The 25,162-nt window shown below is 62.3% G+C and overlaps 3 protein-coding genes across 7 annotated transcripts; 1 reads left to right on the top strand and 2 right to left on the bottom strand.

Moving 5' to 3' along the window:
* Positions 1-3,700: 3,700 nt before the first annotated feature.
* EIF2B4 (eukaryotic translation initiation factor 2B subunit delta) lies at positions 3,701-11,149 on the bottom strand. 2 transcript variants are annotated; one of them, XM_090031291.1, is made up of 10 exons: positions 10,667-11,149; positions 10,490-10,572; positions 10,300-10,391; positions 9,988-10,102; positions 9,783-9,859; positions 9,461-9,563; positions 8,903-8,979; positions 4,678-4,855; positions 4,408-4,588; positions 3,701-3,911 (listed from the first exon to the last, which is right to left on the bottom strand). In XM_090031291.1, the coding sequence occupies exons 1-10, from the start codon at positions 11,067-11,069 to the stop codon at positions 3,721-3,723; spliced, it is 1,500 nt and encodes a 499-aa protein (XP_089887417.1). In that variant the 5' UTR covers positions 11,070-11,149; the 3' UTR covers positions 3,701-3,720. The 2 variants fall into 2 exon arrangements, with proteins under 2 accessions (XP_089887417.1, XP_089887416.1); XM_090031290.1 differs by having other exon boundaries at positions 8,852-8,979; positions 10,667-11,147.
* Positions 11,150-11,171: 22 nt separating this feature from the next.
* On the top strand, positions 11,172-19,087 carry SNX17 (sorting nexin 17). 2 transcript variants are annotated; one of them, XM_090031300.1, is made up of 15 exons: positions 11,172-11,384; positions 13,470-13,544; positions 13,936-14,053; positions 14,393-14,457; positions 14,613-14,723; positions 15,428-15,518; positions 15,597-15,684; positions 16,101-16,170; positions 16,259-16,351; positions 16,591-16,794; positions 17,000-17,122; positions 17,814-17,891; positions 18,091-18,165; positions 18,244-18,285; positions 18,377-19,087. In XM_090031300.1, exons 1-15 carry the CDS (start codon positions 11,325-11,327, stop codon positions 18,494-18,496), a joined length of 1,413 nt encoding a protein of 470 aa, XP_089887426.1. In that variant the 5' UTR covers positions 11,172-11,324; the 3' UTR covers positions 18,497-19,087. The 2 variants fall into 2 exon arrangements, with proteins under 2 accessions (XP_089887426.1, XP_089887425.1); XM_090031299.1 differs by having other exon boundaries at positions 16,991-17,122.
* Positions 19,088-19,148: 61 nt separating this feature from the next.
* ZNF513 (zinc finger protein 513) lies at positions 19,149-24,701 on the bottom strand. 3 transcript variants are annotated; one of them, XM_090031298.1, is made up of 4 exons: positions 24,543-24,701; positions 24,294-24,425; positions 20,858-21,427; positions 19,149-20,514 (listed from the first exon to the last, which is right to left on the bottom strand). In XM_090031298.1, the coding sequence occupies exons 1-4, from the start codon at positions 24,580-24,582 to the stop codon at positions 19,742-19,744; spliced, it is 1,515 nt and encodes a 504-aa protein (XP_089887424.1). In that variant the 5' UTR covers positions 24,583-24,701; the 3' UTR covers positions 19,149-19,741. The 3 variants fall into 3 exon arrangements, with proteins under 3 accessions (XP_089887424.1, XP_089887423.1, XP_089887422.1); XM_090031297.1 differs by having other exon boundaries at positions 19,149-20,490; positions 20,858-21,424; XM_090031296.1 differs by having other exon boundaries at positions 19,153-20,490.
* Between the last annotated feature and the right edge of the window lie 461 nt (positions 24,702-25,162).

The raw sequence follows: 25,162 nt of genomic DNA, 5'->3' as shown, positions 1-25,162 counted from the left end.
TGACCGAGGCAGGTAAAAGTCCTGGGCGAGGGGAGGGCTCTCTCCCCCCCTTCTCTCCCGGGAGTGGTGTGAGCGCACTTCCAGCCTCCCTTGCATGGTTCTCTGTAAGTAAGGACCTGGAAACTAGCCAGAAGTCTAGAGATGGGTACAGGCAGTTGCCTCTAGTAGTATCCTTGAATCCAGTATCGGCAAAGGCTCAAATTACTTTTGTTTGCTTAAAGTGTATTCCTCACCTCCTTGTACAGCCCCTCCCCTCCCCCCCATCAGTAGAGGCATGGAGTTACTGCGTGCCTGGCTGTGGTACTGGGAGAGGGGAGAAGCTAGTCTTCTGCTCCCTTTGTTGGGCTGCTGAAATTTCATAGTTGGTCGGGCCGGAAGGGACCTGAGCAGATCATCAAGTCCGACCCCCTGCCATGGCAGGAAAAAGTACTGGGGTCAAACGACCCCAGCAAGGTGTACATCTGACCTCCTCTTAAAAGACCCCCAGGGTAGGAGCCAGCACCACTTCTCTTGGAAGTTGGTTCCAGATCCTAGCCGCCCTGACCATGAAGTCGCACCTCCTGATACCTAGTCTGAATCTACCCTCTGCCAGCTTGTGACCGTTATTCCTGGTCACTCCTCGTCGTGCTTGGGGGAACAGGGACTCCCCCAATGCCTGCTGGTCCCCTCTGACTAGTTTGTAACAGGCCACTAGATCCCCCTTCAGCCTTCTCTTGTGGAGGCTGAACAGGTTCAGGTCCCGTCGCCTCTCCTCGTAGGGCCTGCCCTGCTGCCCCTGATCATGTGAGTGGCTTCCTCTGGACCCTCTCCATGCTGTCCACATCCCTCTTGAAGTGTGGTGCCCATAACTGGACACACAGTACTCCAGCTGCGGCCTGACCAGTGCCGCATAGAGTGGGAGGATCATCTCCTTGAACCTGCTTGAGATGCATCTGTGGATGCACGACAGAGTGCGGTTGGTCTTCCTGACTGCGTCCCCGCACTGCTGGCCCATGTTTATCTTGGCCTCAATGATGACTCCAAGATCCTCTTCTGCCTCTGCACTAACTAGAAGGGAGTTCCCCAGCCTGTAGGTATGGTGCTGGTTCTTCCTCCCCAGGTGCAGCACCCTGCACTTGTCAATGTTGAATCCCATCCTGTTCTCATCCACCCACCCCTGTAACCTGTCTAGGTCTGATTGCAGCCTATTCCTCCCTCTTAGCGTGCCCACATCCCCCCACATCTTAGTGTCATCAGCAAATTTGAACAGGGTGATTTTTACCCCCTTGTCCAAGTCACTGATGAAGATGTTGAACAGTGTGGGCCCGAGGACCGAGCCCTGGGGGACCCCAGTACCCACATCTCTCCAACTCGAAAATGACCTGTCCACCACCACTGTCTTGGTGTGGCCCTCCTGCTAGTTGGCGATCCATCTGACTGTGTGGGTGTCGACACCACAGTCCCCCAGTTTCTTAATGAGGACAGGGTGAGAGACAGTGTCAAAGGCCTTCCAAAAGTCCAGGAAGACCATGTCCACTGCTACCCCTGCGTCTAAGGATTTGGGGACCTGGTCGTAGAAGGCCACCAGGTTGGTCTGACAGGACCTGCTGCTAATGAAACCGTGTTGATTGCCCCTAAGCATAATCTCCCCTGCTGTCCCCTCGTGGACATGCACCAGAATAATTTTCTCAAAAAGGCTGCCCAGGATCGAGGTAAGACTAACTGGCCTATAGTTCCCCGGGTCCTCCTTCCTCCCCTTTTTGAAGATGGGGACCACGCTGGCCCTCTTCTAGTCCTCTGGCACCACACCAGAGCACCACAAGTGCTCGTACAGCTGTGCCAGGGGTCCTGCAATGACCTCAGCCAGACCCCTCAGCACTCGGGGGTGGAGATCGTCCGGACCAGCTGACCTGAATACATCCAGTCCCTCCAGACATTCCCTAACTAGTTCCTCGCTAACCCTTGGCCTGGGTATACTTCCCCTGGAGTTTAAAGGGGACCCAAAGTGGTGGTGGGGGGGACTGTTTCGGTCCCTGCTCAGGAAAATGGAGGCAAAGAAATTGTTAAATATGTTGGCTTTGTCGTCTGGCGTGACGACCAAATTTCCTGGTGTGTCCTGCAGGGGCCCCCCCATTACCCGGAACCTTCTTTTTGCCCCCTATGTGTTTAAAAAAGGACTTCTTGTTGTCCTTGATCCAGGTCGCTAGTCCCAGTCCCATCTCCACCTTGGCCTTCCTGACTGCCCCCCTGCATCCCTGAGCAACCGCAGTGGTCATCCCTGGGAATGGCCCCTCCCTGCCATTGGGTATGCATCTCCCTTTTAGCTAGGAGACGTTCCTGGATGCTTTTGGCGAGCCATGGGGGCTTATGTGTCCTCCTGCTCCCTTTGATTGGTGTTGGGATGACCTCCCTTTGGGCTTGGAGGATTGTCTCCTTAAGGAGCAACCTCTCTTGTACACTTGGCTCCCCTCTCATCTGTGACCTCAATGCTTCCCCAACTTTTCTCCTTAGCTCATTGGAGAAAGTGGGGCTAGGCTGTTTATTTTCCTCTGGTATTTGATGTTATCTTTGGATGCTTCAGGCTACAGAATCACCCCAGACTCCCACAGTGGGTTGAGCACCCACACAGTCTATAAGGTCTGTACCCCAGGGGGCACAGAGCCCTGGCAAAAACCAGATGCTGGGTGGGGGCTGCAGTTACCCCAGGGTTGTGGGTGTGTTCCAGGAAGGAGGTTGGCTGGTCATAGGTGACCCAGGAGAGACTCTCAGAGCTTGATTTTTGGCCGGGAGGACTAGTCTGCCACACGTGGTGGTAGTGGTGGGATCCCACAGCCTGTCTGGAAGGCATAATTTTGGGGAAGGAAGCTGAGTCACTGAAAATGCTTGAGCAAATGAGTCTTTAATTTGGCATCAGGTCAACTGGACAGGGTAGCTAGCTAGGATGGCTGACAGGTATGTCCACCTGACAGCAGATGGCTTGGTGAAGGAAATGAAAAACAGAAGCCTTCAAAAGAAAAAAGGGCAAAAGAAACAGGACCTGATTAAAGCCCTGTGGGACAGCGATCATGCTAAGGGACTTCTCGCCTCGGTTCTGAGTGGGGCTGAAGCCTCTTCCAGCAGGCCTCCAGAGCAGAAGCTTGAGGAGTGACTGCTCATCCAGGCCCAGGAGCTGGAACTCCAGTCATACCAGCCGGAGCTAGGAGAAAAGGAGGCTCAATGCAAGCACAAGCTCAAGGCTGAACAACGGGAGGCACAGCGCCAGCATGAGCAGGAGCTCAAGGTACTCTGGTTGCAGCATAGAGATGGAGCTGGGGCTAACCTGGCCCAGCCACGTGTCCCAGAGTGAACACCCAGAACTTCACCCCATGCAAGGTCAGAAATAATTCAGAAGTGTTCCTGAGCAGTTTCAAAAAACAAGCCCCTGTCCACCATGCTGCCAGCTTGTCTAGGGGGCAGGGACTGGAGGTGAAGCTCCCTGCCCTGTCCTTCCCTGCCCCAGCTATGCAGCACTTGCAGGTCATCTAGGCACAGCACCAGGATCAAGAGGAGGAGCCCAAGCCCAGCCCTGCAGTGCAGTATATATGGGGTGGCTGGAGACTACTTGCTTGGGCCTGATGCAGCCTCTCCTTCCCCACAGGGACCAGCACATCCATGATGGTGGTCCCTGCCCCGCCCCGCCCCGCCCCGCCCCTCCCTCTCCCCCCAGCATGTGATGCAGGCACAAAGCAGGCGTGTTTATTGTTACTCCACATTCTTGACTCGCAGCACAACAGGCACAGAGCTGCAGGGGAGCGGGCCTAGCTCTGTGATCACCAGCGCCACCAGCCCCGGTGGTGTCACGTCGTACACCAGGTTCAGCAGCCTTAGCGACGGGTGCTCCTGCCAGCTGCCTAGCACCCCCGCACGCTGTGCTGCCAGCTCATCTGGGTCATCTAGGCATAGCGACAGGGTCAGGGAGAAAGGGGCACGCACACCACCCCCCCTGCCCCCTCACCCAGGGGCCCAACCACTTGGTTCCCAGACCCACCACCCTCAGCCCCATCTGCTTAGCCCTGAGATCCATCAGGCCCAGCCCCTTTCCTAAGACCCATGGGGCCCTGCCCCCACTCCTATAGGCACTAACATTACCTCACCAGACCCACCCCTTACCCCAGCACCTGAACAGCCCATCCCACCCCACTCCCCATCTGGCTGGTTGCAAGGCATAAGGCCAGAGGAGAGATCACCCCCACCATCAATACAAACATTGAAATAGGGACAACCCCTCCCCCCTCCTTCCCCAGGAGCAGGACTGGGACATCTCCCTCCTGCAGAAGCCTCCAAGCACTGGAAGGGATTCCCTCCACCTTGAGGAGCCTCTAGGCAGCAGGAGAGGGGCAGCTACAGGACGCTGCAGGAGCACAAAAGCAGTGAGGGAGGGGTGCATACCTAGCTCATTGGAGACAAAGGAATCCGTCTGCACTCGCTCGCAGAACTTGTAGGTCTCGCAGCACACCAGCACTGGCACATTATAGGCCTTGGCCATGAGCGCGATCTGTGATGTCCCCACCCGTGACATGACGGAGCCATTGGCCAGCAGTGCATGCGCGCCCAGCAGCACCTTGGAGACCTGCAGGGAGGCTGAAGCCATGAGCATCCTGGTGCTGCGGCCACAGGCTCCAGCAGCTCCCATCCTGCCCACAGACAGGGCCCCCTCACCTCGGGCAGCACGTAGGAGATGGCACTGATGAGGACATAGGTGCAATGGACACCTTGGCGCACCAGCTGTCGCAGCATGTCCCGGCCCTCCAGCCGCGGCCGGCTGTCCACCACGATCACACGGAAGACACGGCCCTTGTCATGGGCATCGCACAGCATACGTTTCACTAGAGAGGAGCTGACAGAGGCAGAATGAGCAGAGGCTGTGCCAACCAGCGGGCCCAGCCCAGTTGAGCCATGCCCAGCCCCTGCCATGCTTGCTGACCTCGTGGGCTTTGCTTGGTGCCAGGAGGGGCTGTGGGTCACCAAGTCCCAGCTCCAGCAAACCCCAGGACAGAGATTTTGCCTGCTGACACTTGGGGATCCGTGGGCAGCTGCCATCTTGCAGGAGGGCTCCAATCTGTAGCCAAAGCCACCGGGCCCTGAGGTCTGAGCTGCCCAGGGGTTGGTGCCAATGATCAGTCCCCAGCATGGCCTCATTTCTCTTGTGAGCAGCCTGCCTTCCTCTGCTGGCCTGAAGAGCTATCTGAGAACCCAGCTGGGTCCAACCCCACAGGGTCCTGTTAGAGGGTCTTGCCCCTGTGCTCAGGCTCAGCCCAACACTATATTGGGGAAGAAAGAGATTCCCCCTGCTCAGACTGGTCGGGGGGGGTGTTGTTCCCTTCCCCTACTGTGGGGAGCTGGGGTCTGCGCAGCGTTCATGACACCCCTGGCAGCAGCAGCAGGACATTGGCATCCCTGTATCCCAGGGTCAGGGGCAATGCCTGGGGCTGTGTCAGGTTTCATAGTTTCATAGTAGCTAGAGTCGGAAGGGACCTAGGTAGATCATCTAGTCCGACCCCCTGCCTTGGCAGGAAAGAGCACCGGGGTCAGATGACCCCGGCAAGGTGCTCATCTAACTTCCTTTTAAAAATCCCCAGGCTAGGAGCCTGCACCACTTCCCCTGGAAGCCGGTTCCAGGCCCTAGCCACCCTGACTGTGAAGTAGCGCCTCCTAATATCTAATCTAAACCTACCCTCCGCCAGCTTGTGACCGTTATTCCTGGTCACTCCTGGCAGCACACGGGGGAACAGGGACTCCCCCAATACCTGCTGATCCCCCCTGACTAGTTTGTAGCAGGCCACAAGGTCCCCCCTTAATCTTCTCTTGTGGAGGCTAAACAGGTTCAGGTCCCGTAGCCTCTCCTCATAAGGCCTGCCCTGCTGACCCCTGATCATACGAGTGGCCTCCTCTGGACTCTTTCCATATCGTCCACGTCCCTCTTGAAGTGTGGCGCCCAGAACTGGACGCAGTACTCCAGCTGCGGCCTGACCAGTGCCGCATAGAGGGGGAGGATCACCTCCCTGGACCTGCTCGAGATGCATCTGTGGATGCATGACAGGGTACGGTTGGCCTTCTTGACTGCCTCCCCACACTGCTGGCCCATGTTCATCGTGGAGTCAATGACGACTCCAAGATCCTTTTCCGTCTCCGTGCTGGCAAGAGGGGAGTTCCCCAACCTGTAAGTGTGGTGCCGGTTCTTCCTCCCCATGTGCAACACCTTGCACTTATCAGCGTTAAACCCCATCCTATTCTCATCCGCCCACCGCTGCAACCTGTCAAGGTCAGCTTGTAGCCTATTGCACCCTTCTAGTACACCCACATCCCCCCACATCTTAGTGTCATCAGCAAACTTGAACAGGGTGCTTTCTACCCCCTCATCCAAGTCACTGATGAAGATGTTGAATAGTGCGGGCCCGAGGACCGAGCCCTGCGGAACCCCACTGCCCACGTCCTTCCAGGTCGAGAAGAACCCATCCGCTACCACCCTCTGGGTGCGGCCCTCCAACCAGTTAGCGACCCATTTGACTGTGTGGGCATCGACACCACAGTCTCCCAGCTTTTTGATGAGGACAGGGTGAGAGACAGTGTCGAAAGCCTTCCGGAAGTCCAGAAAGACTACATCCACAGCAACCCCTGCGTCTAATGATTTGGTGACCTGATCGTAAAAGGCCACCAGGTTGGTCTGACAAGACCTGCCACTGATGAACCCATGTTGGTTGCCCCTGAGCATGCATTCCCCCGCAAGGCCCTCCTGGATGTGTGCCAGGATAATTTTTTCAAAGAGCTTACCTGGGATTGAGGTAAGACTAACTGGCCTGTAATTTCCCGGGTCCTCTTTTTTCCCCTTTTTGAAGATAGGGACCACATTGGCCCTCTTCCAGTCCTCCGGCACCTCACCAGAGCACCACGAGTGCTCACAGAGCCATGCCAGGTGTGACAGTGTTCTGTTGCTCAGAGGCTGGACACCAGGTTTGGACAGGGGTGATCCCACCTCAGCCAGGGCTGGGACTAGACGTGACTGCTGGAGCTCCCTGCCAGCCCCATGGGCTGATTTTTCCCCTCGTTGCCAGTGCCCTCTCTATTTTCCCGCTGATGCTGAGCCCTTAGAGGTGCACTGGAGGGCATTTCTTCCTGTCCTAGGCTGTTATCTGTGGCTCATGGCTCCCATCCAACTTTCCAACATCCTGTTTAGAACACAGCTCCCAAGAAGCCACAGCCCGGAGCGACCAGATGCCCCAGGGCTGCACACAGGGCTAAACCCCTCCCTGTTCACACATCCAGGGCTCATATTTTTTTTTGCACAGCACTGCCCCAGGAGCTCAAGCAAAGCTGCTTGTCTACTAGGATCCTCTGCAGTCGTGGCTTCCCAGGGTACGCTCCCCCTGGGCTGTTGGCATAGCCTGGGCACATGACTGGACATGTGTCTGTTTTAAGATGCAGCTGAAAGAAAATATTAAGCAGCATCAACCCCGTACTAATCCCTGCAGACCTGTATTGGACCACAGCAGCTCCCTGCCACAGGCGGCTTGCTAGAAATAGGAGTGGCTATGTCCAAGCCTGGCACTACACAGTGCTGGCTCTAGCCAGAAATCCCACGGTGCTAAGCCACACACTTAGATAAGCTGAAGTCCCTGCAGTTCCATTCGTCAACAGGCTTGTGATCTCATGCTATGCAAGCACATTTTAGGGGACCTGTCCTTCAGAAGACCATGTGGAACCAGCAGCATCTTCTTGGTAACGGACTCTGTGTGGATTTGCATTGGCTCTTCCATTTCTCATCTGGGATGGACAAACCAAGGACCTGGGGTGGTCATCAAGCTAACGGGCGTGCAGTCACTTAAGGCTTAGAAACAGAGCCGTGGGGCTGGCAGGGAACTCCAGAGGTCACATCTAGTTCACCCTCTGCCGAGGCAGGATCAGCCCTGTCCGAACCAGCCCAGAAAAACCCACTGTCCAACCTCTATGCAAAACTACAGTCACCCTGACACGGCCCCAGGCATCATATGGGACAGTGCCACAGGAAAAGCAGCGGACCAGGGTGGGCAGTGTCTGAGACTATTAATAGATGCTCCAGAATGGCCCAGTCTAGGATGTCAAAGCTAATGGGCCTACAGGCACTTGCTTCTCTAAGTCTCTTGCAACCTCCCTGGTGTTTCAGGACTCCTGCCTTGTGGTGAGACCACACACTGGTGCTCAACATGGGGGACAAGATCAGGCCCCGAACTGCATCCACCCAGGGCTGCCCCTGCAGCAACCGCTAATCCATAACCCACCAGGCTCCTCGTTCCCACAAGAGCGTTTCTTGAACCCTCTGCTTTGCTGTGTCAACAATTAGATTGTCTTCAACTCATGAGGGGCATCTGGCACCGTCTGATGCCCCTTGTCCCCAGCATGTAACAGCCTCCTTCTGGCCCCAGCCCTGCCAACTGTGGACTTCCTTGGCAGCAACGGCTTCCCTATCAACTTGCCTGCAACCAAAGTTCAAGGCCATCTGCAACAGCTAGATTGTTCCCAGCGCCACCATCACTTCCCTGCTGAGCCAGCACAGGAACTGTGGCTTCCTGGACCCTCGGGGTCGCTTCCAGGGAACTCTAAGTCTTGCTCCATTTGTGTGTCCCACCATCTGCCTAGGTCCTGCTGCTCACGCGTTTCCCTGCCTTGGAGAAGCCATCCCCAGAAACAGCGCATTGGGATACAAGTGGCTGGAACTGGCCCATCCCAGGAAACAAGTCTCCTGTGTCCTCATCACAGCCCACGCTCCCACTCAGCAGAGCTCACCCCCAGCTCAGGCCGCACACTCCTCCTACCCAGGTGAACCACCCAGCGGGCAAGCCCCCCACCCCCACCGTACCATCCATACACCAGGATGACGTCGTTGTCCTTGATTTTCTCAAGGGCATACTTGGAGATAGCCTCCGCGGCCAGGGAGATCTTCTCTTGCACAAACTGGTCAATGAAGTGCTGCAGCTCCTTCTTGGCCTGCAGAGAGATGGCACCATTGCCCGGGGGCCTCAATACCTTGGGCTCCTTGCCCTGCCTGCCCACACTACACATGTCTCCCTGCCCTCACAGGCACTCAAGGCAGCGAGAGCCGCCAGCACCCTTTGGCTTTGGTTAAGTGCAGGCAGGAAGCTTGCTGCTGTCCAGCCCCCGGAGCGATGGCAGGTTTCCAGGTGCCAGCACATCTCTGTGAGCTCCACCACCTCCCACCCCAGTCCCTCTGGAGCACCGGTATGGACCCTCTGTGCCCCCAGCCCCTTCCTTCGTAATCCATTTTCTCCAGCTACGCTCATGCTCTTCTAACTGCAGCTTCTGACTCCGAGACTTTGACAGTGCCTCAGTGCTACCATGAGCCAAGCTATAGGTCCAGTGACCCCTCAGACCTGTCCACCTCCCCTCCCCTGGCGAGCCCACCGACTGCAGGCTTCCTGACTGCAAGGCCCCCGAGCATGGGACTCACATCCTCCTCCTTCTTGGTACTTGGCACACCTGAGATCTCCTTCTTGAGGTGCTTGATGGCATTGCCCATGCTGGCAGACAGTGGCCGGCACTGGATCAGGAAGCTGCCAAGGAGACAAAGGGTCAGCTCCACAGCATCACAGGGGGGTAATGCCCCTGCGCTGAGGCAGAGTCCCTGGGGAGCTCCAGGTCATGCTGGCAGGGATAACTAAGAAGTCCTCCCTCAACCTCTTGCCTGAATGAACTGGGGGCACTGCCCCAGCATGACCCAGGCAGGGCAGTAGGAGGGAAGGACTAACAGCCCTGTGAGACCTGGCCCTCACCTGATGTACGGCTTCAGCTTAGCCACCAGGTCCCGCGAGAGCTCCTCGTTGGGCGGTGTTGAGTAGTCCCGGATCACCTGCGGCCCAGGAGGGAAGGATGTAAGCCCTGGCATGGTGCAGCACCAGCCCCCATTGCCTTGCCCTCCCCTGGAACGACCAAGGTGCAGCACGGCAGGGTGCTCACGGGCGCTGGGGAGCAACACACCTGCTTGAATGCCTGCAGAAGGGCGATGCAGCGGGTGTTGGAGCCATTGATGAGCCCACTGGAGTACTGCAAGCCGAGGCGCACCACTGCCGGGTGGATGACCGTGGAGGGGATGCTGCGGGTGGCATAGGTGAGAGCCCACAGGGCAAAGAGGTGCACCCGGCAGCCAGGACACCTGTGCCCTCCATGGGTCACAGCAGCTCTCGCCCACCCCATACGTGTGGCCTGGGCGCCCCCTCCCCACCACGTATCAGTGCTCCCCCGTCATGCGGCTGCAATGGGGGGCTGCTAGGCCCAGCGCAAGGCACCCACCTCATCTCCTGCGTCAACGGCTTCTTCCGGCTGTACTGGTGCAGGTGAGAGAAGAGGTTGACCTTGGGGCCGTAGTCCTGCCGCATCAGGACCTGCGTGTGGACATGCCGACACGCGGCTCAGGCTCAGCCCCAGGGCCCGGCTGCTGCCTGCCCTGCCCTGCCCCTGCGCCCAGCCAGGCAGCGCCCACCTGCTGCCGCTCCAGCTTCTTGGCCAGTTTCCTCTGCGCCACCGGGTCATCCACCTGCACGTGCTCTGGGAGCCGCTTCACCACTGCAGCAGGGCAGGTGCACAGGTGAGTGGGCGCCCCAGGGCAGGGGGAGGGGAAGGGGGCGGCTTGCCGCCCCCACCTGCCCCGGCCCCTTACCGGACTGGGGCTCGCCGGGCGCGGCGCGGGGCTTGGCGGGCGCGGCGGCCGGGCCCGGATCCCCCTTCCTGCCCTGCTTCAGGGCCCGGTCGGCCTCCTGCTTGGCCCGGCGCTCCGCCCGCAGCTCGGCCTTCGTGCGGCCCGCGGGCGGCCCGGGCCCGTCGGGAGCAGCGGGGGCGGGCGCTGCGGGGGCCGGGCGCGCCTCCTGCTCCCCGGCCGCCTTCTCCTCGCGCCGCTTCTTCTTCTGCTGCTTCTTCTCCTTGCGCAGCTGCAGTTTCTGCTCCGGGGGCAGCTCTTGCGCGGCCACCGCGCGGTCGCGGTCGCCCCCGGCGCCACCGCTCACCTGGGCCGCGGGGGCCCGTCCCGCGCCGCCGCCAGGCCCCGCGCACTCCGCCGCCGCCATCGCTGCTGCCGTCGTCGCCGCACACGCGCACCGGCCCCGCCCGCAGCGCGCGGCGCCTTTAAGGTGACTGTACCACTCCCCTGCCCCCCCTCCCCGCGGCGCGCTTGGTTCGGCCCTGGGCGCAACCACTGGCGGGGGCGGGGCAGTTGGAGTGGAGCGTGCCGGGCCGGCCCATCAGCGCAGCCGGCGGGGGTCCGCGCGGGCCATGGCGGGGCGGTAGCGGGGCCGGGGCCGGGCCGGGCCGGGCCGGGCACGATGCACTTCTCCATCCCCGAGACCGAGCCCCGCGGCGGGGACGGCGGCGCCGCCTACGTGGTGAGCGGGGCCCCGGGGGTGGGGCGCCCCCGCGGTCCATTTCACAGACCGGGGAACCGAAGTAGGGGAAGGGGCCGGGCGGGGGCGCGGGCCCCGCAGCTTGTGCCAGGCCCCGCACACGGCCCGCGGGCCCGGGAGCTCCCCTGCGCGGCGCCCCACTTCCTGTTTTGCGAGCGGCGGGGAACGCCCTCCGGGCCGCGCAGCCCATTGGCGGGACCGGGGCCGGACAGCTCCTGCCGCCCGCCCTCGCGCGGAGCCTGCCCCGGCCGCGCTCCCTGCCCGGGGGCGGCGGGCTCCGCGGGTCGGGCCGTCCTGCAGCGAAGGCCCTGCGGGCTGCGCCGTCCCCTGGTCGCGGTCCCGGTCCCGGCCCGCTGCTGCCTCCAGCCCTTCGGGACCCGGCCGGGGTCCGGCTCTAGGCCGGGGGGCCTGAGGTCTCGCCTGTCCGTTGGTTGCCTCTGGCCTCGGCCTGAGCGCTGCGCCTGGCTCCCGTGCAGTTCCCTGTCCTCCGGTTCGGGCCCACCAGGCCTGTGTCCTGCCGCTTGTCACTTCACTGCCAAAGCACTGGTAAAAATGCAGTTGGATGTCAGGCTTTGCACCTGGCTGCGGAGACCCACTGGAATGCTGCTGCCCAGGGCCATGCCTGCCGATGCCGCTGTCTCCGTGCCGTGCTCGTGCTGCCAGCACATGCAGCACGGTCCCTGTGTCAGGAAACCAAGGCACAGGGTGGCCTGTCATAGCACAATGCAGTGAGGGGTGCTAGTGAGTCACCGTTGCTTGATCGTGCCCGTTTTCCAGCTCTGGGGTTGGGGCCAGGCTGGCTGGACTGTCTCTCTCTGGACTTGTTGCTGCCTGTGGCCAGCACCTGCCAGTTCTTGCGCTGTCCCAGCCTCTGGAAATTCCCTGGGCTGAAGGTCGTTAACGATGAATGCAGGGAGTCGGGGTTCTCAGTCAGCTCCTGCACGACTCTTGCGGAGCCCTGGAGAGGACGGACGCAGGTTTGTTGATAGCAGATGCTGTTCAGCGTGCTCCCGAGTCACGGCTGGTCTGGAAAGTCTTTCCTTGTCCCTGTGTGACCTGAGCACATTGTCCTCCCAGAACAGAAACAGCGATGGGTCACTTCTGCCTTGCCTGCCCAGTGCTGATCTCACTGCCTCTGTCAGTAAGAGCTCTGCCAGTGCAGGGCTGCTTTCACTCCCCACATACTCTGCAAACAGCCTCCCTCTCACAGTCCCCAAGCTTTTTTGGCCTTGGTCTCTTGGTTTGGGTCCTGCACCAGGGGGAAGCGCTGGAGGAGGCCGCAGGGCCGACGCTGGGTGGGGGGACACCCAACAGCCAGAGGCAGAAACAGCACAACGCACTCAGTGACTGGTGACTGAGGGGCAACTTGTGCCAGGCATCGGCACGGGGTGCAGAGAGCGAGCCAGGCGCAGTGCTCAGGCTGAGGCCAGAGACAACCAACAGATAGGCAAGGTCAGGTCTCAGTGAGGACAACAGGACCTTGGGCCCCCCATCCTAGAGCCAGACCCTGGCCTGGCCCCGACGAGCTGGAGGCAGCAGCAGGCTGGGGCTGTGACCGGGGGACGGCGCAGGCCGCAGCGCCTTCACTGCAGGATGGCCCGACCCACAGAGCCCGCCGCCCCTGGGGCAGGCAGGGCAAGGCAGGGAGGCCGGCTGGGGCGGGCCCTGCGTGGAGGCAGGTGGTAGGAACTGCCCAGCACATCCTGGCCCCGCCAATGGGCTGCGCAGCCCAGAGGGCGTTCCCCATCACTTGCAAAACAGGAAGCAGGGCGCTGCGTGGGGTAATGGTCTCCCCCTTGTGACGCCAGCTGCCCACTGCCCCTCACCTGCATTTGTTACAGGCTTGCTCAGGTGGTGACACTGCATGGCACTGCCAGTCTCTGGCCCTGCTGGCCAGCGGGATGGGCAGAGCGAAGTTATGCAGGACAGCTCTGCCAAACCGGGAAGGGACATGAACTGAGCAGAAGGCTGATCCAGTGTCCCCTCACCCCTGATGTGCTAAGCATTACACAGAGCATGTGGTGGCCCTAACACATGTGCCTGTCTGTCTGTCTCCCCCTCCTGCAGGCCTATAACATCCATGTGAATGGCGTCCTGCACTGCCGGGTGCGCTACAGCCAGCTGCTGGGCCTGCATGAGCAGGTAGGGACAAGGGCAGCAGGGTGGGGGGTGGAGCTGGGCACCCCTGCAAGATCAGGTCCCTTTGGCTCAGTCATGCTTCCTGCACTGCTCCCTCCCTGGGCTGATCCTGAGAAGGATGGGGGAAGGCTGGGTCTGGAGGGGCAGCAAGCCATGAGCTCAGAGACATCCACCCACCCCCAGGGCAGCAGCTTTCCAGAGCAGCTCCCACCAGCCCCTGCGCTGCTATAGTACAGGGTGCCAGAAGGCAAGCATGGGTCAGACCCCACACAGCTGCACCCAGGGAGGCAGGAAGCATCTGGGGGTGTGGGGTGGGTATGGGGCACCTGTCACGCATTGTGGCTCTGCTGCACCTGGGCTTCTTGCCGCTCATGGCTCTGTGGCCTCTGTCTAGCTGCGTAAGGAGTACGGTGCCAATGTGGTGCCCGCCTTCCCACCCAAGAAGATCTTCACCCTCACGCCGGCCGAGGTGGAGCAGCGGCGGGAGCAGCTGGAAAAGTACATGCAGGCGGGTGAGCCCCCAATGCATGTGTGTACTACCAAAGTGACCCTGTGGCACAGAGCTGCCAGCCAGGATGCATGGAAGTGCTGCTGGAGGATCTGGGGCCCTGCCTGCATTGGGCCACATCCATACAGGCTGCCAGGCCTCAATCTGGTCACGCCAGACACTGCCACTTCCTGAGCTCCCTTGAGGGAGGCTGCATCCAGCCGCCTCCAGGTGTCCAACCCACCTCTGCCCAGCACAGGCCGGGTCACTCCGGTGTTGGGGGGGAAGTGGTACCACATGGACTCCATGCCACACGAGCTCCGGGCAGCCACCTGACCTGACTCCCGCCTGCATTCATCCCCAGTGCGGCAGGACCCATCACTGGGAGGCAGCGAGATCTTCAATAGCTTCCTGCGCAAAGCCCAGCAGGTGTGTGAGGCTGGGGGGGCACAGTTGTTGCTGCCGGGTGGGTGCCAGGTGTGTGAGGGGCTAGAGATGGGACACGGGAGCAGAGGGGTGCTGTGGGGGTAGGCTGGGATGGGGGAGTGTCAGGTGCTCACATCCTTGCCCCGCTCTGCTGCCAGGAGACGCAGCAGATCCCAACAGAAGAGGTGCAGTTGCAGGTGCTGCTGTCCAACGGGCAGAAGGTCGAGGTCTCCATCCTCACCTCAGACCAGACCGAGGATGTCCTGGAGGTACCGGATAGTCGGATCCTAGGCCCCACCTGGTGCTTGCTCTGCCTGCCTCATGGCTGCACTTGGGGTCAAGGGCGAGAAGTAGGGAGCAGGCCCTGCACAGAACCCTGCCTCAGAGCTCTTGGCCCTACTCGGGGGCTGGAGCCCCGGGTGCGCTGAGCTGGCTGCCCCCTCTCCCTGCCTCTCCAGACTCTGAGACCCTGGGGCGGCTGAGCTGAGTCCCTGCCCTTGCCCCTGCCCAACTGGGCTTATGGCCAGGACCCTGGATGTAGCTGCCTCCTCTCCCTGGTGGAGCCAGCATCCAAGCCCACTCCCCTCCAGTGCCAGTGCCTCTCAACATAGGTACCATGGGCAGCCTGCCAAGCAGCTGCATGGGCGGGGGCAATCCCAGCACCCCCTGATGGCAGTGGTGCTCAGCCTTCCTCGCATGTCTGGCACTGTCCCTGAACAGTGGTGCGGTGCCCACAGACCCAGGCACCGTGTGGAAGCCTCCCCACATGGGGCAGCATGGCCCCTGGCATCCCCCCAGTCTGTCACTACTGAGACCTGCTGACATGGGGCAGACACTGCTTCCCAGGGGCTGCTGTGATCCCTCCTCCACCCCCAAGCCCAGGCCTGGGGCAGAAAGTGCCTAAATTGTGGGGTGGGGCAGGGAGGGGCGGCCAGTGCTGCCTGTCCAGTGACCTCCTGCAAATGCGTCCCAGGCCACAGCCTCCAAGCTGGACCTGCCAGATGATCTGGTTGGCTACTTCAGCCTCTTCCTGGTGAGAGAGTCCAAGGATGGAGGCTTCTCCTGTGAGTGGGGGCTGTGGGGAGGGGAGGGGTCCTGTCAGCCCCCCCACGGGCGGCTCTGAGCACTGCTCTCCCATGCAGTTGTGAGGAAGCTGCAGGAGTTTGAGCTGCCCTATGTGTCCGTCACCAGCCTGCACAACCCTGAGTACAGGATCATCCTACGCAAGAGGCGAGTTGCACTGGGGAGTCCTACCCTACCCCCATCCTGCTGGGCACTGCTGGGGCCAGAGCATCTTGCCTGACACCTCTCAGTTTAGATCAGCTGGGCCACTCCTTGCCCCTGCTCTGCTAGGCTCCATGCTGTATCCTGGCAGAAACTCATTCCTCTCCATTCCAGCCATAGACCCAAGAAGCCCTGGGCCTCCCCCCCACTCCTCCCGCACCCCAATCGCCCCTGCCAGGCCCAGACCTCCCAGCTCCCCTCTCCATAGACCCCTGGTTCCTGCCCCTCTCTTAGGCTATGCTGATGTGGTGGGGCAGGGATGGGGGGAGCAGAGCCAGGGCCACAGTGCTGGCCCCAGCCTGGTATCTTGAGTACCTCTGGCTGCCCTCTGCCTGCACTACTGAGCTGCGCTGCCTCCCCAGCTACTGGGACTCAGCCTATGACGACGATGTCATGGAGCACCGCGTGGGGCTGAACCTGTTGTATGCCCAGGTGAGTGCAGCCCAGGCTGGGGGGTGCCTCTGGCAGTGCTGGGGCTGCTTCCAGCTCAGTCTGGCCTGACTGGCCTGCCCCTACACAGACCGTGTCAGATATCGAGTGTGGCTGGATCCTGGTGAACAAGGAACAGCACCGGCAGCTCAAGTCGCTGCAGGAGAAGGTCTCTAAAAAGGAGGTGGGTACTGCCATGGCCATCCAGGTTGTCTCCAGCTAGAGAGCGCCAGCCTGGCCCTTGCTGACCCTGGCCCAGGGTCTCTGTCTGCAGCATGGCACCTGAGGTACCGGCAGAGAGCTGGGCAGGGAACCTCAAAAGCCCCAGAGGCCTGTGGAGAGCTAGGCCTGGCAAGGTGGAGGGGGGTGGATTTGTGCAGGGCCCACATTGACCCAGGGCCTGGCTCTGGCTCCTGCACACAGTTCATCCGGCTGGCACAGACGCTGAAGTACTACGGCTATCTCAAGTTCGACCCTTGTGTGACCGACTTCCCTGAGCGGGGCTGCCATGTCGTTGTCAGTGCCGGCAACAACGAGCTCAACTTCCAGGTGCGGCTGCCCAGTGAGCAGATCAAGGAGGGCAGCTTCAAGGTCACCCGCATGCGCTGCTGGCGTGTCACATCCTCGGTGAGTGAGTGCACGGGAGGGGCCCGGGGCCCATCTGCAGGCGTCACCTTGAGGGCCACGGGCCCTGGAGGTCTGTGTTTCCTCCTGTGGCACAGGCCCAGTCCTGGGTGGGAGCCAGTCCCTGCCTGGCACTGGGGCTTTGCTCGATGCCCCCACGATCTCAGCAGGGAAGGGGCAGCCCTGGCCTCATCCTCAGTCCTCACAGGTGCCCACAACCAATGGCCCAGCAGGGAGTGGCCCGGGAAAGGCCGAGGTGAAGCTGGAGTTGGCCTTTGAGTACCTGATGAGCAAGGACCGGCTGCAGTGGGTCACCATCACCAGCCCCCAGGTACAGCCACGCTAGTGCCTCTGCAGAGGCAGGGGTTGGTGCTGGAGAAGGGGCTGCCCATTTGCAGATTGTCATCTGCCCAAAGGACTCCCAAGATGATCCATTCTGGCCCCTGCACAGCCATAAATTCCACCCACCAGGGAAAAAAATGCCCTAGCCCCTGCTGCATGTGGGGAGAAGGGCCTCACCCAGCCATGGTGGCAGGGAACATGCTAGAGGGGGGTCACCTCTCCCCCCAGCCCTACCCAGCTGACTTGGGTGGAGGGTGAGTCAGTCCTGGTCCCAACTGGGTGACAGTTCATCCCCAGCTGTCTTGGCACCAGCAGGGACAGCTGTAGCCAGTGCTCCAGAGGAAAGGGACCCTTCAGCCCTGCCCCCACCTCCAAGAGCCAATAAAACATTAATGGGGGGGGGGGGGAGTTCCCTGCTGGCCTGGCCCTGTGCCCAGCCAGAGCCCCGAGGTGCAAGACTGCCAGGGCCTGTTCCCTTGCAGCCCCTCCTGGGGCTCCAGCCTGTCTGCCATGCATGGGGCTCCAGGGCCACAGTAGGTTTGCTCTGGAGCAGGTTCCCCAACCCCACACTGCCCTTGTCACCTTGCTGTACCAGTGCCCAGAGCCACACGTAGCCTCCCTGGCGAGCTGGGTGGAGTGGGGCAGGGGTCCAGGCTGGCTGTGACTGTGGCTCTTCTCAGGCCATCATGCTGAGCATCTGCCTGCAGTCCATGGTGGACGAGCTGATGGTGAAGAAGTCTGGAGGCAGTATCCGCAAGGTGGGAGCCTGGGGGATGGGACTGGGGCTTGTAGCTGGCCCCCACCAACCCCAGGGGATCTGGCTGCCAGGAGCAACCCCATGGCTTATGGGCAGGGACTTGGACTGAGTGGGGATGGACACCCAGGGCAGTCATGGCAGGAACGCTCTGTGCAGGGAGGGGGCCCCTTGCCCTGCTGAGCCTTTCCTGCCCTCCCCAGATGTTCCGACGCCGAGCGAATGGGGGGCTGCGGCGCTCCGACAGCCAGCAGGCCGTGAAATCGCCCCCATTGCTGGTAAGTGCTGCCTCACCCTGGCTTGCCCCTGCCCCCCAGTCCCCACTCCCACCTGAGTGTTTGTCCACATCCCCGCAGGACTCTCCGGATGGCAGCAGGGAGCCCATAGCCAAGCTCTCGGTGAGTCACTGGGGCTGGGGGGATGGCAGCAGGGGCTGGGGGCCATGGAGTGGATATCGGGGCTGGATGTAATGTGCACCCTCACCTGCAGAGCAAGCTCAGTTCCGTCAGCCTCCGAGGGATCAGCCACTCCAGCTCTGCTGGTGATGTTGGCAACAATGACTTCCACGGCAACTACGCCTTCGAGGGCATCGGTGACGAGGACCTGTAGTAACCAGGGGCCATGGCCACCCCTAGGAATGTATGACCTGCTGCTGGGTCACCCTCTATGTGCCTCTCACCTGGGGACCATCCTCTGCCCCCCGGGGACATGGGGACCTTGTTCCCCTGCCTGCCGCTGCCTTTGGGCGGGGACGGCCTTTCCCTGCTGCTGCTGCTGGCTTCTGAGGGGCCCCGGCAGGGTCATGGCTGCTCCATCTCAAGGCAGGGGCAGCAGCAGCAGCAACCAGAGAGGTGTCCCTGGGTGGAGCCAAGCCAGGGCCCCCCTGCCCTGGGCCTGCAGCCCTGGACCATCGCTTGCACTTAGAGCCAGTCCCCGCACGCTGCCGGGGCGGGAGGGGCGAGCTGGGCCCCTACCCCCCCATGCCAAACTAGTGCATAGGCCTCTGCATACAGGGTGATGGCTGGGCCGGGCCAAGCTACCCCTGCAGAGCCTGCCCGCCCCTGCCCCCACCTCCAGTAACTGCCTTGGCTTGTAACTCGCACTCGCTGCTGTTGACGGACAGTCTGTGGGCCCTGCATTAACAGACATTAACCGATGTTTACACGGCAACGGCAATTAAAAGCAGATTCTGATTGGTAACAGGCTGCATCTGGCTCCTGGGGTGGGGTTGGGGGGGGCACAAAGATGCACACTGAGGAGGATCTGTTCACCTGCTCACTCTGCCCCTGTGCCCATGTCCGGCTTCCCCAGGGAGGCAGCCCAGGTAACGAAACTGACCATTTAATGCTTTCATACACAATATAAATTACACAAGAATTGAGTGGCAACCGCAGCTCAGGGGCAAGTGCCAGCTGGGAGAGGGAGGTCAGACCTGTCCCATGAGGCCCCTCGCTGCCCTGAGCTGCAGCCACTACCTTCAGATGAGTGTTTCCCTGGTGGGGGGCAAGCAGGGGTGTGAGCCCCATGTCCTTGGCCTTAGGCCCTGAAGGGATGGCAGGGGGTTGGTGGTGACAGGACCTGCTCCCACTCTCCCCCCACCAGGGAGGGGCTGCGGGGCAAGGCCTGCTACATGACTGGGTCCTGCTCAGTCCACAGAGCCCCCCTCTAACCTGAGGCCTCACAGCTTGGCTCTGTCTGTCCTTCCAGCCTGGTCCCAGAGCAAGTGTCCCCAGGGGAGGGCTGGCCCTCACTGCTCCCACCAGCCTGGGCCAGACCCAGACTGCCTTGGCCCCAGCAGGCAGCAGAGTTCCCAGGGTGGCCGTGTGGCAGTGCCTGGCCTGGCTGCAGGCCGCCCTAGGGCAGGGGGGCACCAGCAGGTGGCGGGGTGAGCAGGGCCTTGGTGCTGCGGGGGTTGACCCAGGCGTCGGCAGTGTGGCCATGGATCTTCTGGTGGCGCTTGTAGTTGTCCCAGTGGCCAGTGGTGTAGGGGCAGTCGCGGCACTGGAAGGGCTTCTCACCCGTGTGACGCAGCATGTGGCGCTTGAGGTTCATGCTCTGGTTGCAGCTGTAGCTGCAGAGGCCGCAGCGGAAGGGCTTGTCCCCAGAATGGATGCGGCCATGGCGCTTGAGGTTGGCCAGGTTGCCGCAGGCGTAGTCGCACAGTGCGCACTTGTAGGGCTTCTCGCCCGTGTGCACGCGCTGGTGCCGCTTGAGGTTGTCCAGGTGGGCTGAGGCATAGGGGCAGAGTGGGCAGGCAAACGGCTTCTCCCCGCTGTGCGTCTTCATGTGCCGTGCCAGGTGGTTGGGGTAGTGGGTCACGAAGGGGCACAGGCTGCAGGCGAAACCCTTGGCTGTGCCAGGGCGGGGGCCAGTGCCTGGCTCGGCATCCAGTGCTGCCAGGCTGCAGCGGGCACAGGTCGGCTCAGCCAGCCCCTCATCTGGCGCCAGCCCGTCGTCCAGCACCAGCCCGCAGGCCCGACACGTGAAGGGGAAGAGCAGCTCAGGCAGCGTGCCCGCCTCAGCCCCCCGCAGCCGGGCGCAGCCGGGCAGGAAGGGGGCACCTGCGCCTGCCCCATGCAGGCTCAGCTCCGGCAGCAGCGGCTCTGCAGGACCAAGCACAGTAGTGCCTGCCAGAGGGGAAGCAAACCCCTGGCTTACCCACACCAAACCCCTGCCCCTGCAGCCTTCGCCCAAATGCCCCTGTTCTGCCCAGTGCCATGGGGGGGGGCCATGGTACACCCTGTCCCAGGGTGCTGGGTAGGTCCCTTGTGCACAGTCTGGCCCAACACACAGACAGAATAACTGAGCAGCTGGTTGATGGACAGGCAGCTCCCGTCTCCCCAGCAGGGACTTGCCCTAGAAGCCAATGCCTAGCCAGGATCTGCCTAGGTGACAGAGATGGGGCTATCCCCCCTCCTTCACCCCACCCCAGGCCCCTCCAGCACAGGGGTGAGAACAGTGCACCCTTACCTTGGGGCTGGTTGTGTGAGTGCGTTGCCCCCTCGGGTGGGCGGTGGCTGAGCATGTGTCTCTTGAGGTTCCGGCTCTGGTTGCAGCGGTAGGCGCAGGCACCGCAGCGGAAGGGCTTGTCTTGGCTGTGGATGCGCTCATGGCGCTTGAGGTTGCCCAGGCTGCTGCAGGTGAAGCCACAGCCCCCACAGTGGTAGGGCTTCTCGCCCGTGTGTGTGCGCAGGTGCCGCGTCAGGTTCACCAGCTGGGCCGAAGCATAGTCACACTGCGGGCACTGGAACGGCTTCTCCCCGTTGTGCGTCTTCATATGGCGCTTCAGGTGGCTTGAGTAGTGTGAGGCAAAGGGGCAGAGCTGGCAGGAGTACACCACGCGCTGGCCCCGGCCCACTGCCGTGTCCGTGCCTGCCGCACACTGCAGGCAGCTCTGCCCCAGGCCGGTGCCCGGTGGCCTCCCATCCGCATCGCCCTCCTCAGCATCACTCTCCACGCTCAGTGGCTGGTAGCCCGAGGAATAATCATCGTCACTTAGTGAGTAGGCTGGCATGGCAATCTTCCCCACCAGTGAGTCTGCTGCAAACAAACCAGGAGAGGGTCAGGGCCATACAGCTGCCTGCCCACATGCCCAGCACGTCCACCCCTGCCCAGGAAACCTCTCCCCTGCTGCAGAGACCCATTATGGCTGGCCAAGCTGCTCCCTGGCCTGGAGCAAGGAAGGAGCTAGAAGTGTGAGGCACTGCATGCTGAGCCTGGAGACACACGAAGGGAAATGCTGCTGGGGACCATGGGCAGCAAGGGCTATGCTACATGAAAGGAGTCTTGAGGGCTGAGAGCAGCAGCTTGGGGGACTGAACTGTGAGTCAGGGATGGCAAGTTAATTAGGCTTCTTGGGAGCTTCACATTGGGACAGGCCTGGGGAAGCGAAGTCCCACAGGTTGACTCAGAAGCTGAGAGGCCTGGAGCAGCTGAGTGCACACCAAACAGGTGCAACAGCTGCAGTGTTGGTGGGGTGGGGAGGGTGCCCAGTCCAGGGCATGGGCAGGGAGGCCGCATGCTAGGCAGTCCATGCTATGGGTCAGCAAGCAAGGACTGGCCATGCTCCAGGGAGCTGGAGCCTACAAGAAAAGGGTGCGTAAAAGGCAGGGCCTGCTGGAAGGACCATCCTGGGGCCACAGGACCTCAGGGCACCGGAAAGTGCCACGTGCCTGTCCCAGGAGCCTTCTGCAAGACGTGGCAGGCAGCCACCACCCCATGACACTGGGCCTGCCACAGCGCGCATCTTGGACTGCGCCTGCCAGAAGAGGGCCGTGCCCCAGGGGGCCGGGCCCATCACCTCAGCATCTAGCCAGACACCTTGGCACTGCCCCCACCCCCCCGCAAATCAGCACAGCGAGCTCCTGTCATGCTTCATGTGGCCGCTAGAGGGCAGCAGGGGCCAGGGTCGATGGTCAACTCTGGAGCAGGACCCCCACCCCTGCCCTCCAGGGTCATCCCCCAATGGGACCCCGCCAGGCTCACAGGTGCAAAACATCCTCCTGGGCTTTGGGACCACCCCTACCAGCACCATAGGAACAGTCACTCCCCTGAGCTGCATCCTGCCAGGGCAGCCATAACAGGCCTGCTCCAGGCTGGCCATGGGGACAGGCCTCTGGTAGCCTCAGGTTTCCCTGGGGTCAGTTGTGTGAGGTCCCAGCAGCAAACAGCTCTGGACTGGAGAATCCACCGGGCAGCAGCAGAGGCTGCCCCAGGACTGGCCAGCCCAAGCCATGACTGACAGGTGTGGCTCTGTCCTGACACCGCCCCCTGCCCACCCCCACAAGGCCTGGGCCTGGGGTCAGTGCTCTGCAAGACTCACATCTGCCTTGCCTGTAACCCCACAGCCACATTCCTACTGCCTGGCAGAGGCTCCTGCCCCCAGCTGTGCCCTGCACTCAGCTGCTGGCTGCACAGTCCTGCCCCAGCAACTCCCCAAGCTGCTGAAACTACGCTAGTCTGTGCACCCAGCTGTCATCGGGTCCACGTGCAAGGGCTCCACATGGTCACAGACAGGGCCTGAGAGCATGAAGGACCTGGGATCTCCTGCCTGCACCCTCCACCCCAGCTCCCCAAGCTCTTAGTGGCAGCACAGGCTCTGCATGCCACTGGGCTCAGGGGCACAGGCAGAGCAAACCTGTCCTGCAGCCAGGGCCTGACAAGGTGAGCTCTGCAAGCACTGCCCCAGGGTGTTTGGAGGTGGGCATGGACAGCAGGTCCTGCTGCAAGACAGCTGGGGCTTGACAGCCTGAGCGCATATACTGCAGCAGCCTTCAGCCAACCAGGGTGCGGGGTATTCTCCTTGCTGGGCCTGTCCCAACAGTAGCTGGGGGGAGGTGTTCAGGGGGCAGTTGCATCCATACATCACTCTCTACTCTCCTTGAACAGCTGCAAGGCCCTGCCCCCACCCCCCAGGCCACACACAGCACCACAGAACCAGGGCTGAGAGGACTGGGAGGGAAGGCTGTCTGGGCTCCAACCCCTGCATGGATGCAGGACGCTCCTTCCAGCCCATCCCTGCCAGCGCTGATCGGCCTCCCCTTGGGAACTCCAGTGAAGGAGACAGCACCGCCACAAGCTCGCTCACCTCCTGTGGCCCCTCCGCACATGGGGCCTTGAGGTGCAGGCAGGCAGCACCAAGACAAATGTCAGAGGGAGACGTGGTGCTGGGGCTTCTCGCCCTGGAGTTAGGTGGGGAATACAGGCCCCAGCAGGCCAGGCGCTGGGGAGAAAACCCCAGGGCAGATGCTGTCCCCGGAGCACATGCTGACAGCACCGGTTTCAGCTCCATCCAGCCACTGCCTGGGAAGCTGCCTCACCCATGTCCTTCCCAGCCCTGCCTCCCTTGCCCCCCCCCCCCCGGTGCTGGGGGGAAACAGGCCACAGCCGGCTGCACGGGGCTCTCACCAAACACCCTGGCAGTGGCATGGGGCATAGGGGGCGGAGCCCTGGTTGCCTGGGGGACCCTGGCACACTCGTTTCCTGCCTCCCCCAACGCTTTTGCCAGGAATTTCCTGAGCTTCTGAAAATAAGAAACAGACTCCACCATGTGCCACGCTGCCAGGCCGGCGCACTGCCGCCACCCCTGGGCCTGCATGGGGCACCCAGGACACGGCTCCACACAGCTCGGAGCAGGACAGGCCACTGGTTCCCAGGCAACCGGCTGTCGCTCGGCCCGGCGCACACCATCCATCCATGGCGCTTGGCTTGGCTGAGCCCGGCACTTGGCAGCTCCCTGCACCTTGCGGACGCCCGCAGGGGCCCCCAGGCAGAGCTCGGGCACCAGGGAGTGAGACCATGACAGCAGCCAGGATGCTCAGGCCACAGCTGCCTCCATCCCGGGCACGCAGGGCCCCAGAGCCTGCGCGTGACCGTGGCCCCTCTCGCTGCCAGGGCCGGCACGAACCTTCCGAGTCCTTCTCGAAGCCCATGATGCGGTCGTTGCTGTCGTCGAACTCCAGGTCCTGGCCCAGCAGCAGGTCGCTCTGCAGCACCAGGCCCGCGCCGGCCGCCTCCTCCAGCGCGTCCTCGGCGTCCACTGCGCGCGGGGCAGCGCGTCGTCAGGGCGGGGCCGGGCGAGGACAGCGCCCCCTCGGCCCCGCGCGCCCCGGCCCGTGACCCCCGCCCCGGCCCCTGCCCCCCGCCCCGCACTCACGCTTGACAGGCTGCGGGTTGCTCTGCTTCCTGCGGGGCATCGTGGCCGGCTCCAGCCCGCCCCCGCGCCGCCCGCGCCCCGCTCAGCGCCGCGCGCCCGCCCCCGGGGCCCCGGCCCCGCGCCGCCGCCCGCGCACCGCCCCCTCCATTCATGGGCCCGTCCCCGGGACCAGCTGGGCCTCGCCCCCACTTCCGCTTCCGCCCAGCCGCAGGGCAACCTGGGACGCGTAGTTCCGGCGGCTGGGGCGGGTGTGATGTCAAGGGGGCGCCGGAAGTGCGGCGGCGGGTCGTCAGCTTTCGGGTTCCTCCGCCCGGACCGGCCCACCCCACTTCCGGGCGGTGCTGCTGCGCCGGGAGCCCGGGGGAGCGTGGAGACGCGGCCCTAGGGCCCTGGCTCCGGCGCCGCCGGCCGTCCACCTGTCCGGGGCAGGCTGTCTGTGCCCGGGGCCTGCGGGGCTGTTCCGCGCTGCTCCCCAACTCCGGGGGCTGGCTCGCTGAGCTCGGGTCCGGGCCCCTCTTGAAGCACCTTTGACCCTGGCTCCTGCCCCCGTGTTTGCATCGGTTGCCCCAGGACCCGGCCGGGCGCTCAGGGACCCCCTCCGAGTCCCCCCGCTGACCTCA

Source organism: Crocodylus siamensis, chromosome 1 (genome assembly GCF_052110815.1).
Source record: "Crocodylus siamensis isolate JL-2025a chromosome 1, ASM5211081v1, whole genome shotgun sequence".
Taxonomy (NCBI): domain Eukaryota; kingdom Metazoa; phylum Chordata; order Crocodylia; family Crocodylidae; genus Crocodylus; species Crocodylus siamensis.
Note: the sequence above shows the minus strand (reverse complement) of the source record. Positions and strands in the feature narration are given on the sequence as shown.